This window comes from Corella eumyota, chromosome 2 (genome assembly GCF_963082875.1).
Source record: "Corella eumyota chromosome 2, kaCorEumy4.1, whole genome shotgun sequence".
Classification (NCBI taxonomy): Eukaryota; Metazoa; Chordata; class Ascidiacea; order Phlebobranchia; family Corellidae; genus Corella; species Corella eumyota.
Window position 1 is genome coordinate 4,614,229 of NC_137491.1, and position 15,756 is coordinate 4,629,984.

The 15,756-nt window shown below is 30.8% G+C and overlaps 2 protein-coding genes across 3 annotated transcripts; both read left to right on the top strand.

Moving 5' to 3' along the window:
- Positions 1 to 56: 56 nt before the first annotated feature.
- Positions 57 to 11,875, top strand: LOC145741277 (cilia- and flagella-associated protein 65-like). 2 transcript variants are annotated; one of them, XM_082558837.1, is made up of 41 exons: positions 57 to 219; positions 367 to 476; positions 553 to 597; positions 721 to 837; positions 967 to 1,075; positions 1,235 to 1,401; positions 1,547 to 1,743; positions 1,853 to 1,984; positions 2,108 to 2,220; positions 2,332 to 2,440; positions 2,594 to 2,709; positions 3,172 to 3,324; positions 3,498 to 3,646; positions 3,796 to 3,922; positions 4,372 to 4,507; positions 4,619 to 4,758; positions 4,908 to 5,045; positions 5,218 to 5,310; positions 5,391 to 5,543; positions 5,723 to 5,947; positions 6,072 to 6,233; positions 6,339 to 6,493; positions 6,634 to 6,773; positions 6,853 to 6,933; positions 7,059 to 7,197; positions 7,290 to 7,418; positions 7,503 to 7,618; positions 7,851 to 7,978; positions 8,081 to 8,191; positions 8,378 to 8,569; positions 8,653 to 8,814; positions 8,964 to 9,107; positions 9,204 to 9,320; positions 9,394 to 9,651; positions 9,842 to 10,077; positions 10,238 to 10,354; positions 10,521 to 10,686; positions 10,806 to 10,895; positions 11,085 to 11,194; positions 11,264 to 11,413; positions 11,654 to 11,875. In XM_082558837.1, exons 1-41 carry the CDS (start codon positions 136 to 138, stop codon positions 11,766 to 11,768), a joined length of 5,631 nt encoding a protein of 1,876 aa, XP_082414963.1. In that variant the 5' UTR covers positions 57 to 135; the 3' UTR covers positions 11,769 to 11,875. The 2 variants fall into 2 exon arrangements, with proteins under 2 accessions (XP_082414963.1, XP_082414965.1); XM_082558839.1 differs by having other exon boundaries at positions 5,394 to 5,543.
- Positions 11,876 to 12,862: 987 nt separating this feature from the next.
- Positions 12,863 to 15,366, top strand: LOC145743325 (monocarboxylate transporter 12-like). The gene is made up of 8 exons (XM_082561260.1): positions 12,863 to 13,348; positions 13,480 to 13,623; positions 13,719 to 13,894; positions 14,090 to 14,256; positions 14,356 to 14,543; positions 14,614 to 14,741; positions 14,825 to 15,053; positions 15,161 to 15,366. Exons 1-8 carry the CDS (start codon positions 13,096 to 13,098, stop codon positions 15,286 to 15,288), a joined length of 1,413 nt encoding a protein of 470 aa, XP_082417386.1. The 5' UTR covers positions 12,863 to 13,095; the 3' UTR covers positions 15,289 to 15,366.
- Positions 15,367 to 15,756: the final 390 nt, after the last annotated feature.

Sequence of the window (15,756 nt, forward strand, 5' to 3'; positions counted from 1 at the left end):
TTTTGTTAAATGTTTAATTTTAACATGGATAACATTTTTTATATTCATCAGTTCATGCTTGATTAGAAATTAAATTTGCTTAGTGAATTGTTTACAAACATGTTTCAAAAATAATAATTTTTCTTGGGTTGAAAAATGATATCTGCCGAAGCAAGATCAATTGGAGTAAACAGCAAAGGTGGCAAAAGAAATCACATAGTCAATCAGCCGGCGGTCAAGGTTAGACTAGATTTACTTGGTGTTTAAACTACAGTTACTGTTTATTTATTTTCAGGAAAAATCTAAGTGTGTACTCATTTTTGGTTAGATGTCATTTTTTATTATATTTTATTTGCTATTGTTTATTAACTGAATTTTTATTTTTAGTCGGGTGTCTTTTCAAAACTTATAACACCAGTTCCACCAAGCACTGCTGCTGCGAGACATGAAAGTTTATCCAGAAGAAACAGAAAAACTGGAGCTCTCTTGCAATCAAAGTAAAATATGTTTAATTAAATAAATTTTGCTAATATTTATATAAAATTGTAATTTTGTTACTTAAATCTGTTTTAGGAGTTCACAAATCTTGTTAAAAAGTTCTTCTATCACCACATATAAGTAAGTTATAAAGTATTATTAATGTTTTTTTATGGATATAAAACCTGCTTAAATATTAGCTAAGGTTATTTTCCTATTTACTTTTCTAATATTCAGTTGATACATTAATTAAATTTTGTACAGAAATGTTGGACTGGAATTAAAACCCGAACAATTAATATGGAGAGGATGGGAACCAGGAGAGGAATATACCAGAAATCTTACTTTAAAAAATGTGCAAGTCAAAACACAAAAAATAAAGTAAATAAAACAAATTATTGTGCTTAATAAGCCACTTTAAACACACAAAAAAAAACCAATAAAGCTCCAACAATCTTTTTTAAAATAAACTGTACTTTTTATAATTTATAATATACTTTTTATTTTTAGATACAAAGTACCTACAAGTCGCTTCTTTAGCACTTTGTTTCCCCAAGTTATTGTTCTTAGTGCAGGAACAAGTTTCACTCTTCCCATTACATTTCGACCTCTAAATAAGGTAGGTGTTTTGATTAAAAATACAGACAACAAATTTAATTTTTTACTTGGTTTTATTAAATTTTTTGCTGTGGATTTTGATTATTTTTCATTTTTCTAAAACAAACATTAAAAAGTTGAATTTCAAACTAATCTTTATAATACTTAACTTTTTCTTTAGGAAAAGTATGAAGACAAAATTGAATTTAGCACAAACCAAGGATCTTTTACAATTTCTTTACAAGCTCTTTTGCCCGAAACCAAACTACATTTACCTGAAAGTATTCATTTTGGATTATCACCTGTTCATGATATCATGGAACTGACCTTTGAAATGAAAAACTTGAGGTTCATATTTTTATTCATCATTATTTTAAAGCCTTTGTTCAAATTGAATTTGTCATCAAACTCTGTAAATTCTGTTAGGAATTTTATGTGGAAATATTCTTAATGACATTGTTAAGATTAACTATTTAAACAAACTCTTATTTAGCAATGAATTAGCAACAAAATACAATTGGGAGGTTCCAGACCCATTCACAATAATCCCTCCAACTGGAACTCTACCTGCTCGTGCTTCCTGTTTGCTCAAAGTTATTTTTCAACCTCCTTCTGCAAGGGTTTTTGAAGCTAAAGTGATCTGTAATTATGGGGACAACCTAAAGAAAATCATGCGACTTACTGGAATAGGTATATAAATATTTCATTTACTTTGAATAAGTAGATTTCTGGCAAATGTTTAACATTTCTAGTGCATTAATATTTGGCTCTCACTCTTAAACTCAGTTTATTGTCTAAGGTAAATATCCCCACTTGTTGGTTAGCACTAGTCCGAAAGTGGTTAGTGATGAGAGCAATATTTTGCAATTTGGTGAAGTGAATGTTCATAAACTTGTGGAAAAATTTATCTACCTTCACAATATTTCTAATGGTACAAAAATATATTTATAATAAACATAAAAATTCAATTAATTAGTAAATTTATTAAATTACTAACTTGGTAAAAAAGTTGTCAGTTATTTTTCGATTTTCTAATTTCTTTAAATTATTTCAGTGAAGGCACCCTTTAAGTTAAGTAGAACAGTTCCTACTGCTTGGATGGACCAGGCATTTAATTGTGTACTTACAGAGGGAATAGTTCCACCAATGGAAAACCTTAAAATACCAGTAAGTTGCTTGACCTTTGTTTATCAAAAAATAGTTTATTATATATATAAAAAAAATAGTTTTAATTAAAAATTATTCATTGAAATTGTTGTTTTTTTATATTTTTGCTAGATACATTTTGAACCTCATGTAGTTGGGCAAACCAGCATTGATTATTTTGGGGTAAGTGCTATTGGAAACATTAGCACATCAACACTAAAATGCATAGGCGCTTGCCGAGGTAAAAAACATATATTGTAACTTGTTACTAGTCCTTTAAATTAAAGTTGGATAATTTGTTATGAATTTATAATTAATATTTGTTGCGCAAATTATACATACCCTTATGCACGAATACTTTTTGTAGATTTTTTATTTGTTTTTATTGTTTCAGGTCCAGCGATAAACTTAAGTGCAAAAACAGTTAACTTTGGGGTTGTGGCTCCAGGTAAATCTTCATCCAGATCAATGCTAATCACAAACATGTCAGATTGTGAGGCCATTGTACAGGTAAGTGTAGTGTAACTAACAAAAAAAAGAATCTGCATTTTTTATCAGTGTAAAGATTTTTTTTGTATATATTTATTTATTTTTTTTGTATATATCTTTATCCTCGATGTGGGAAAGTCGAATGCGCGACTTAAACATAGAGTAACATAAGTTACTCCGACCCAGTCTTGAGTTGCCTGTGGCAGTTTGGGATATTATAGAGACTATAATTGCCCGGTAATTATGCTGCTGTTTAAGTGCTAGCTCAGCAGGAGTTCAGACCGTTTATAGCGCCTTACTCAAGGGCGCTACAGCATGAGATCACTGGGGATTTGAACCCACGACCTCATGTGTGGTGTAGCAAGAGTTCTTACCACTACACCCCGCTGCTGGTCTAATATACTTATTTAAATATATTATTTACAGAGAGTATTTTGTGATTATAAGTAGGCCTATAAATTAAAAAATTATTTCTATTTTTAGATTTTATTGGAGGTTGATACAGGAGCTTTTCGAGTTAATCAGAACAGTTTTTTACTTCAGCCTCATGGAGGAGATATAACATTAATGTTTGATTTTAAACCACCATATCCAATCAATTATCATCGACAAGTTACCGTTTTAATTCATGAATCTGTAAGTCAGCCTTAAAATTTAAGTTTTGTTAATAATAAAAATGTACAATACTACAAACCACAGTTATGTTAATAATTTATATTTATATATTTAATTGTCAAAATGTGACCAGTGATATCACTTTTCTAAAATTTTTGCAACATTGCAAATGATATTTGTGTTTGTTATTGTAGACTCCAATGTTTATTGATTTTATTGGAACATGTCACAGTGAAGAAGTAAAGCCTTCGTGCCTTAAAACTGAGCATCTGGATCGGTTCAAAATGCATGTGATGCGGGGACTAAGCTTCTATTCGCCTGATATTCTCAACAATCAATACAAGTGAGTTCTTAGACTAGTTACCTATTTTTTTCATTTATAGTGTTCCTCTAAAGCCTACAAAAATATTTTACTTTTATTGAACTACACTTAACATAATTTGTGTAACTTAATTATAATATTTCAAATTTTTTTTGAATTTATTTATATAGGGAAGGAAAGCTGATAATGGATGGTAATGGTTGTTACTTGTTACCGAGCAAACACGATGATGCAGACACACCAGAACAATCAGCTATGGCAAAGTATTTTGATGATGGCCACCATACAGAAATTTCTGTAAATAAATTTAGCATTTTTTTAAATTTGATACTTATTTAATAACTTTTTTTTTTTGTATATATCTTTATCCTCGATGTGGAAAAGTCGAATGCGTGACTTAAACATAGAGTAACATCAGTTCTCCGACCCAGTCTCAAGTTGCCTATGGCAGTTTGGGATATTATAGATTATAATTACTCGATAATTATGCTGCTGATTAAGTGCTGGCTCAGCAGGAGTTCGTACCGTTTATAGCGCCTTACTCAAAGGCGCTACAGCATGAGATCAGTGGGGATTGAACCCACGGCCTCATGGTGGTGTAGCAAGTGTTCTTACCACTACACCACGCTGCCGATTTAATTTTAATGAAAATAATATTTAAATACAACTATACAAATTGTTTATTATAATATTACAAAAGGTTTAGTTGATCAATAAAAAATTAAATAGGAAAATAATTGTTTTAGCATTATCCACCTCATGTTTCTTTGGACAAAATGTCTGTTTGGATGGGAGAGGTTAACTTTAATGAACAAACAAGTCATGTGACCTTGCAATTAACCAATCACACCATGGGAAAAGTTACTGCTTTGTGGGTCCAAGGTAAATCGAAACTATCTTAATGTTTTATATTTTCATGTATCAAATACAAAATATATTAAATTTAACTTATTTAGTTTTTGCAAGATATTAAATTATAAATTTTTCATGTAGATGCAACCGGTATATTTGAAGTCCAGCCCAACACATGTGATATCCCTCCGATGAAAACCACTGATTTCCGAGTTAATTTTAAACCGAATGCCCCCAATCAGTTTTTTGGTAGAGAGTTAGAATGTTATGTTTTTTACAAGGTAAAAAATTAAACATGAAATATCAAATACATAAATCTAAAAGTAGTGTAGGCTATCATTTTTAAACTTTTCACTTCTACTTAAGTTTTGTTTTAATTAACCAATACTTGGGTATTTATTTTATTTTTATTTTTACCTTGTTTTAACAGTGCACAAGAGATTATAGATTGGGCAACGAGAAAAGTTTAACACCTCCATGGTTGCTTACTGTGGATGTTTCAGCTCATACTTTCAATGGAAAAAATGAAACTTTTTTTCCCAATGTTCTTTTAAACAAGAACCACTTGGTAAGTTTAAAATAATTTAACTTTCATGTTTCATTAATTAGAAAAAACTTTGTCTAATTGTAATTTGTTTTTATAAAAATATATTGATCTTAGTAATTATTTTTTTGGTGTTGTTATTGATTGTAAATACTCACTTTGTGTTAAGTTTTTTAAATTTTGTTTTAATGTTTAGACATTTCCAGCTGTAACTGACAAAGATAGTTCATATCGTACTGTGCTACTTGAAAATCAAGGAACTTCACCAGTCTTATATCAATTTACCAAGGTTGGTGTTGCTAGCATATCCTATTTAAAATACAATATTAATTACAATGAACTATTAAATATTTATTTTTTTTTAAAAAGAAGGATTCTGTGGAAAACTTTACTGTCAAGCCAGCTTGTGGTCTTGTTCGCTCAAAATACCACATCAGCACAATCAGGTTGTTTCCCAAAGGTGTTGATGCTTGCGAGGGAACTTTAACTTTAAGACTAAATGACAACTCCAAGCATGACAAGGTAAAAAATAGTATTTGTAGATATTTGTGGATAACCTAACATATTTTCTTACGAGAAACATTTTAAGTTTCATTACATTTGCCTTAGTAGAAATATATTCATTAATTTGTGATGAGTTATAACAAGCAGTAAACATCAGCATCATACTTACACTTAATTTTTTTTTGGGGTTTTTTAAGGATTTATATGTTGTTGGAACTGGTGAAAAACCTGAATTACTGCTTTACAATTCTGGTGAACTTTACTTTAGACCCACTTGCGTTGGGACCACTAACCAACGGAAATATGAGATTCAAAATGTTGGTCGTTTACCTTTAAGATTTAAGTGGTTTTTGTCACACAGTGAGGCCCAATGTCTTTCAGTACATCCTCGTGAGGGCATTATTCAACCTAATGAAATCCAGGTATAACTGCCTTCTTTTTGATATTTTTTATCAAAGTTGCTAAAACATGTAAAAAAATTAGTATTTTATTTAATACTTGGATTGTTATTATTTTAAATTTTGGTTTGGTATTTCTCCTTTACAGGAGCATACTTGGACATTCTCTCCAAAAAGCGTTACGAAATATGTATTTAAACCAACAGCTCTAACCTGGTTGTACGTAGTTAATCAAACTGAATACAAAACTGATGATTCCCACAAGTTTTTATTAAGAGCAATTGGGGAGGGAACAGAAGGGGAAATCAAAGTGAATAATTTTTATTTTTAAATGTTTTTAGTTCAAGACTTATATTAATTAAAAAAAGGAAACTACTGAAAATGTTTTTTTTTTTAAATTTACTTAATATTTTAGGCTGAGCGTTGTAACATTGATTTTGGCTGTGTTATATCAGAAGCAAGTAAATCGGAACCTTTAGTTTTGTTTAATGATTCACAATGTGACCTTCATTATCGTATTAGTGCTGAACAATTTATTAACAGTCAATATGGGGAAGACCCAGATGAAAGGTATGTGTTTTATTTAAAAAATTCTCTGTTAATTTTTTTTTATTTAAAATATTTTGTTTTAATATACTATTTTATTAATTATTTGTAAATTTTATATATGGTTTTTTTGACAAAACATTTTTTGTTAAATATTTTTGTAGTGAACCGATGTGTTTGCATTTGTCATCATGGAAAGGAGTCATTGCAGCTAGATCTAAGATTAAGATTGAAACAATTGCAAAACCTTTAAGAAGAGTTTTATACACGTGGACACTTTCCTATGAACTACTTACCCCTGCTGGTAATTATATTATTTATTGCGGCTTTTGTTTTTTATTAGGTTTGTAAATTTACATTTAAATTTGTGTGTTAATTTTAAGGAGATAACATTCAAGCAAACAACAAGATTCTTTTATGCGAGTTATCTGCTGAAGGTGTTTATCCAACAATGGCTGTGACCGGTAAGAATTTACCTGAGTTCATTAAACAAATTTATTTGTTACCATTTTTTCTTAAAATATATAAAACTTAAATTTAACTTAAGTTAACCTATAAAGTTAGCTAAACTTTATTATTATTATCAAAGATGCTAGATCTTCTGGTAGTGGGGCAAATGTAAGTAAAACTCAGCTATGGAGATGGTTTAGCCTTGAACATCTGAACTCCTGCCTTGATTCAGATCCAGAGAAAGCCGAGCTAATGTATTCAGTAGCAACAAGACATAGGTAAAACACAAAGCTAAAGCTATTTCAAAAAGTTTGTTCATGTAAATCTCGTTTTAATTAAATTATAATTAATAGAATCTATAACATTTTAGCACATCTCGCCGACCAAGTGTTTACACAAAGTCAATTATGGATTTTAACTTTGGAGCTGCTTCGATTGATTCTGAACCTTGTTATGTGAGTGTTATGATCAAGAATACAGGATCAGTGGCTACACAGTGGTGAGTGAATTTACACTTGATAGAATAAACAATACAAGGTATTTTATAAAGAATTTTATTAAGACATTATATTTATTTTTCTAGGGCATTTTTGTTTCCAAAAGATCTTGAATTGGAGGTTGGTTATTGGGCTGAATCAGGTCAGTTCGATGAAGATGAATTGCATGAACTTCACATCCAAGACAATAAGTTGTTTACAGGTATGTTCCAATATTGTTTTTAAATTTAGTCTTTTAATAAACTGTTTTAAAATAGCAAAAATGTGGTGCATGGTGCTTTAAATTAAGAAAGTAATTTTCTAATTTTTTGTTCCATTTTATTTTAATGTCAAATGCGTTTCTTTTCATTCTTTCTAACTTACTAACGGTGATCAGAATTTACTTTTTTAAAACCTAATCTGATATATTGTAAAACTTAAATTTTTGGTTGCAGTTACACCAAAGGGTGGAATGTTGGAACCAGGGGAAAGTAGAACCATTTTGTTAATTTACAAACATGATATACCTGGAACTCACAGGTTGCCAGTGCTATTGAAAGTTGAAAATGGAAAAGAAATATTGGTATGTTTTTATATTCTAGCTAGACAAATATAAAACATGTGTAATTACAACTGAACTATTATTTTTGCATTACTTTGTGTTAACTTCACTGTTATTTCTTAGTTAAATTTCATTGGTGTAACAGTTGAGAGAAATAGAAGATATCTTCACTTTCCAGGAACCCAACATACTTTTACACCTGTACCAGTTGGTGGCCCTACACCACCTAAACAAGTAAATGGAATTATTTGTAACCCTTTTTATAATGTAAAATTCCTTTCAATAATGTAAACTTTGAAATATTTGTTACTCTTTAAATAATGTAAAATGCTTAAAGCGTTAACCTATTTAAATTATTACCAAATATTTTGTTGTTGCTATTAACTTTTTTTTAATGTGTTAAATAATTTGCTATTATAGTTGTATGAGATGTACAATGGTGGGAATGTAGCGGTTGCTTATGAGATTGACATGGCTCCTTTAGATGAGTTAAGATCGGCTAATTTTGATCACCCAGTTCTGACTTGCCTTAACCCAAGAGGTGAAATATTACCAGGAACATCTTCAAACTTGGAGTGGATCTTTTCACCACTTGAAAGCAAAAACTATATTGTAAGTTTTTATTATTGCAGTGAATGTAATTATTTTTGCAGCAAAATTCAATAGTTATAACCTCTGTTGCCATGTTTTTTAAGCTTGACATTCCAATTCATATTATGGGTGGAGAGACGGCACTTATTACATTCAAAGGAATAGGTTATGATAAGAGGAACATGGGAAGTACAATGCCTATGTTGGATCAACCTGTTGAATATACTTCAGTTCCAAGTGACCAAAAAGTACCAGTTCCCGGACAGGTAATTTTAAGATGACATAACATTCAAATATTTACGAACGGTACATACTGCTTAGATATATACTTGTTTTAAATTAAAACAATAAATTTTTTGGTAATATTTAAAAAAAATATAGGCTACCCAATTAGTTTAAACTTTTTTTAATTTAGATTGTTTTTCTATCGGAAGAACGAGTTAGTTTTGGAAATGTGCCCTTATTTGGCAGATCCCGACACATTATTTTTCTTCAAAATAAATCAAGTGATCGCCCTATCTCATTTTCATGGCATGCTGCAACTGATGTAGTTAATGAGGTAAAGCATCTCTTGTACTCTTCTAGACAGCAAACGGCTATTAAATCACGGTATTAAAAATTGATAAGACTTTTTGTTTAAAATACTTATTTTTAGGTTTTAAGAGTTGATCCAATCCAAGGCTATTTGGAACCAGGTCAAAATATTATGACAAAAATAACTTTTTGTGCAGCAGGGCAGCCTTCTTTTTATGACTTGGATTTAATTTGTGAGGTAAAGTTTTAAAGTTTATGTTGAGTCATATCTTTAAGTTTCTAAAAAAAATTTTTTTTAAATTTTTTTACAGGTTGTTGATGAGATAAAGATGGCCGAATACCAAGATGAATTAGAAGCGTGGAATGAAGAAAAAGCTCGGCAGGATGTCGAATTTGTGATCACTGATGATGATAGTGATTGTGAGTCGCCAGTCACCATGGATTTTCATGCAGGACCATCACGATTTGAGATCAGAACTTCACCGCGAAGAAATTTGGAGAATGTGATTAACAAACCACCATCTCAATTGAAACTCACAAAAAGCCAAACGTCATCTTTTAAATTGAAGGTTAATATATGTAAAGTTTTACCTTCTTATATTGATTGCTTTACCTGCAAAGTTATTAATAATATTGATTACTGGAAATTTTAGTTTAAATAAAAGCCTGATAAGCCTAAAATATTTTAAATGTGCCTAAGTTTTTTTTAAGTATGTGTTTTTAACTCTAGTCTCTTTTTAAATTGGCCCTTTTTTATAGTCTGAAAGGAAAAGTTACCAAACACTTCCCCCAATACGTTTTGAGGACCCAGTTAAATTTCCAAGCAACAGATCACGAATGTTGCGCCACCTAGAAAGAATTGACAAGAACATCTGGCCTCAACCAATTTCACCAAAACCCTTTGTAAGTCATCTTGGTGTAACTGCTAGGACTCATGACATCGCAGAATTTCGAACACATTTCCCTAAAGAATCTGGGAAACATTTTATTGATAGGTAAGTTACATTTGAACAAGCAAAATTATAATGATTAAACCACTGCATTTTTACTTTTTTTAATTAGATCTTTATGATAAGGATTTCTTTTACTAAAGGGATACATTGTATTGTATTTTTTCAAAATATTACAGTTAAAATATGGTGTAATTTTTTTTAGGACCCTACAGGTTAAATATCCTGTTAGTGTAAGGTCACCACGAGAACAATATTCACTTACTCTGTGTGATCAGAATGAGAAAGACCTTGTTGTATCTGTTATGTCCAACTTATTCAGGTATCTACAGATAGAATTGAGTTTGTATGTTAGCAAATATAACCTAAGCAATCATATATAAAATTGCTTGCTGTTTTTTTTTTAAATCTGTTTAAACATTATGTTGTTGTAAGTTAGCGAATGTAACACAACTTGTTATCTTAATATTACCCATATGTTTTTAAAGAGGGTTACTGGATGACCCAACTTTCCACGAACAGGTTGCTGAATTGGGTCGAGAGCCGACCCCATATTTTCCCCAACTTGCTAAAGAAGAAGAACTTATTGAAAAAGAAGAGGAGGAACAAAGAAGAAGGGAAAATGAGAAAAAGGAGGAAGAGATAGCAAAGGAGGTAGTTTGGATTAAACCATTTTTAAGTTATAAAATTGTTTAATGTAAGGTTAAAAAATATAAAATAGTATCGGAATTAAATATAAATAGTATCGGAAATTAATGATGTTAATATTGTAGGTGGAAAGTGAACCGCAGGAGATTTTAGATGATGCCGTTTCTCAAACAAGCAACAAGTTAATGAACCAAATTCTTAAACAGGGAAGTGAGGTAACTAACATTTTGTAAAAAAATTTACATCATTAAAAATTAAATGTAATTTTAATTAAATATTAAAAAATATATTGTTGCAACAAAAAATATTCGTTATTGAAAAAATATGTTATTTTCATCGATTACTTCAAGTTCTTTTATTTATTACATCGCTTAAATTTTTATTGTCACCAATGTAAATAATAGCAAAGTCGACCAAGCTCAGTTGCTTCAAAGTTTAGTGATTCCAAACAAGAACCATCACTTGCCCAAATGTCTGTAACTCAACAGCGCATACTGGACCAAGAAATTAAAAGGTTACAACAAACCATGAACTTTTATAAAAAAAATATAAATATTTTTATTAATTTGACTTCATTGTACAGAAGTTCAGATTTTAACTCTCTGTTGGAGGATGTTCTCTCGACAACAATCAGTAACATCATGGAGGAAGCAATGCGTGGAGATGTTATCCTCACTGCACGCCCTCGTGTGGTTGCTCTTCCTCCATCACGAGGAAATGCAAATCCAACAAGGTTGTACAATAATATTGCCAGTTTATATTATTATTTGCTTATATGACATATACAATTGAGAAGATCAATAATCTTTAAATAGTGTTGCAAAAGGGTAACAAAATACTTTCCTTTTTCTTTTTCTCTCTTTTTAAGGCTTCCCTTCCTTCGTATCTTCCCTTTACACCCTCCATTAAGTATTGTCCTTGCAAAAAGTTGATTGTGGGTCTATATTCATAAAATGCTTTTTAATCTTATCAGATCCTCTTCAAGGTCTTCAAGAAAAAATAAATCAACCAATAGCAGACCAGTAAGCAGTCAGGCAAAACAGTCACGTGCTACTAAGAGCTCTGCAAACAGTTCTACAACTAGATAGTTTTTTTTATTACTTTTTACTACACTGTAAATTTTTTAAGCGATTTTTAGTGAAAAACAGATATATTTTATACATTGTAAAGTTTTATTAAAACAATAAAAAAAGTTTGTGTATTTAAGGAGTCTTTAAATGGAATTAAACAGATTCTATGTATAAATAAAATAATATCAAGTAATCTACCCCGTTCACATAACGATTATTATATCTAGTAACTTGATATTAAGCGTACCTGGTAGGAATTTTATTTATGTTTTTCGCGCATTAATGACAGTGACTAATAATATATACAGTAAATATTACAATCAATAATGCGACAGGAAAAAATGACGAAATCAATTTAATAATTTAAAACATACAATAAGTTATGATGTTTACATAAAGATGCTAAATATGTAATGGCATTGTTACCAAACAAGTAAGTTTCCTGCAACAATGTAAAAAAGTACTTACATACTATACCAGCATTTTTTTAGTGCTTGGGATTTTATAAATGATTAAACTGCTGCAAACACTGAACAGTCAGCGTTTAAGTATCATCGAGTTTCAAGTACAAAGACCAGACAAGACATTCTTTTGAATTTCGTTAGCGAAAGATTACGGTGTTGTGACTTGTAAGAGCAAAGTGACCTATATTTAATAAAAGAGTGTTTGCTAGGCTTATAGTTTAAAATTGTAAAGTTGTTACTGGGAATGGAAAGGAATTGCATTTAAATTAGTTAGTTGTATTGAATGTGTAACAGTACAGAACACTTATTAAATGTTATAGCATTACAATTACAAAGTTAACTAATTATGTAGAAACGTCGACAATTGGTATAATAAGAACGCTTGACGTTGCAAAATGTCGCGACAAGACATTTTCTTACTACAGTCTGCTCAAATTTACAGCGCGTTTTGCGTTTGACGATTCAAGTAGCGTTGAATTTAATGACATGATGTAAAAACACTCCCGCAATTCTCGCCGTAATTATTTGTTTTTAAATAAAGTTGTGCCCAAGGTACAACTGTTATTTGTGTTGAACTGAAGTCCGTATTTTATGTTGAACTAGAGTCCGTGCGCAGCGAAAAATCGCGCACTCAGCGTTTCGTTTGCACAAAGAGAGAACTTTTTATATGATTCATCAGACGGCAGACGCTTTTAGTTATTTGCAGAGTTTATTTCGTGAATCAATATTAAGCCGTTGCCGCTTAGTTTTATAAAACCGCACTTATAAGTATGTTTTTTTAAACAAGCTTGCTTGTTATAAAAACATTAATTAAAATTAAGTAGCAAATTCGTATTTAGGTAAGCAAAAACAGGTTATAAAAAGGATTCCAGTATTTCAATATGGTAGCGACGTTAACTAGCTATGAAAAGAAACTCTCCCGGCGTCAGAGTCAAATCGAACAAATTCAAAAGCCGCCGAATGGGGGCTGGGGTTGGTTAATTGTTATTGGTGGGGTTATTACGTTGATGAATTGGGCCGGAATTCAACGATGTTATTCTGTGTTTTACCTTACATTTATGGATGAATATCAAGCAGATTTGTCCGAAGTAGCTTGGATCAACGGCCTATTCTCGGTAGCTTTGGCAATTTCAGGTTAGCAATTAAAAGTGGTGCATTTAAATTTTCAAACTAATATACAGCATTAATTTTTATTTTATTACTTACTTTAAGGGTAAGGCTAAAATATACAAACAGCATATTATGTGATACTTTTTTTGGTTTAGGTTTAATAACTCCTGCTATAGCAAACAAATTTGGATATCGTTTCGCAGTTATGACATGTGGTGTAGTGGTCTGCGTATCTATGTTTTTGGCTTCGTTTAGTGGTCAGTTGTGGCAACTACAAATCTTAGCCGGTTTTTTCGTAGGTAACGGACTTATTTATACAGTGTTTTCGTTGTGGTTTACTTTTTGTTTGTGAACAGGGCTGGCAACTTATTCTTTCTTTAACCATAATTTATAGGTATGGGCTTTGGTCCAGCTGTTCTGTCGATATTTACAGTCGCTGTTCGCTACTTTACAACCCGTCGAAATATGGCCATGCAAATTTTATGTTCCGGTAGTGCTTTGGGTGCTTTCGCTTTTTGTCCAATATATCAATTACTAATCAACAGTTACGGTTGGCGTGGCGCCTTCAAGGTAAATAAAATTTTACAAGTTAATTTAAAGCTATATGGCTGCTAGCGTTATCTCGATCATAAAAAAATCGCTAATTTTTGGCCATGGTAATTGAGTCGCGCAGCACTAACGACAGTTTTATTGTGTTGTATAAGCCTATAAATTATCATAGACTTTAAAAGAATTTTTGTTTACATTTCATCTTATCCTATTTAGGTCATTTCTGGATTCTTTCTACAAGTTGCTGTAGCTGGTGCAGTTTTGTTTCCTTTAATTTTAAAGGAAGATTTTTCAAGTGAAAACCTCTTACTTGACGAAAATTACAACCACGATAAGAAAAAAGTTGAAGTTATAGTTAGCAATGAAGATTCTTTAATACAATTGTAATACCCGTTAAGTAACCTAAATATACTGCATTGTTCATTGAATGGGCTGTCTCAAATTACAAAATGAACTAATATTGACCGTTGTTTCAATTACAGAGAAACGGGTGTGGAAAATGAAAATTCAAAACCACCATCTTTTCGTAAAAATCTTGAAACGTTTTGCATTAAACACAATTTGCAACTTTTGGTATCTTATCCATTTTATTTGTATACAATTGGTTGGCTGACATTTGCCGTTTCATATTTTTGCTCATTAACGTATCTAATTCCGTATGGAAGGGAAGGTAGGCATACGTTTATTTACCGCCATGTATTTATTTATCTAAAAATTTGAAAACATATCTGTATTTTTAGTCGTTGGGCTAACCGATATAGAGGCTTCTACTTTAATATCAGCAGTTATGGGCGGCGAAGCATTGTCTCGATTATCGTACGCACTTGTTTTCGACAGGTTGATTGTCCAAACACGAATTTGTTTTGCGGTATATTTAGTTTAATATTTATTGTTTGCTGTAATATTTTACTTTATAGCATATTTCAAACTTGCTTTTGTATTGTTGTTTAGGCAATTATTATCACAGTTATGGGAATTGTTTTTTTTTGTTTACCCTTTCTTCAAAATTATGCCAGTCTTTTGATTGGCTGTATAATAATTGGATTAACTGGTGGGGGGATGGACGGGGTGTTTTCAATATTCATTGTTGACGTTTTTGGCCTAAACCAGTACTCATCTGTGTTTGCCTACTGCAACGCTATAACACACTTTTTATCCATGGCATCAACGGTTTTAATAGGTATTGCATTTGCATTAAGATTGGTTACTCTAAATAATGTTTAAACAATTCATACCAGAGAAAAAATTAAATAAAAGCGAAAAGTTATTTTATTAAATTTTGTTTAGGTAAAGTAGTCGATTCTACATCAAATTTTACCCTAGTGTTTTATATTGGAGGTTTATTTGCTGTATTGTCAAGCTTTCTCACTTTTCTAATGAGAAGGCATTTAATTCAAAATAACAGTAATCGATGACATTAATGCACATAATATAAAACTTTTTGTTTGAACATATGCACCGAAATGTTTTGTTTTCATGTTATTTTATAACTGTACAACCTATGCCTTAAATTCGTATCATTATTCGAACCTCAGTTTTTTTAAACTCGTGCAAAAAGACTAGGCGGAAAATAAACCGGGAAAAAATACAAAAAATTGCGTTTTTATTTTAAATAACAATTCAATTTGAATTTACTTATCTCTGTTCTTATAGTTATTTAATGTAAACATGGGACTACAGACAGAACCCGTCATGTTAAATAATATGAATGGTAAATAAAAAGCGTTGTGTCAGCAATTTTTTGTTAAAAATATTAATGTCACCATTCCGACATTGCTTATTATAACTAGCAACGTTTTGCGTGTTGTCCAATCAAAAAATTAATTTCTTATGTGATTTTAGTGAAATATAAAAAACCTTTTTTAAATGTTTTATATAAAAAA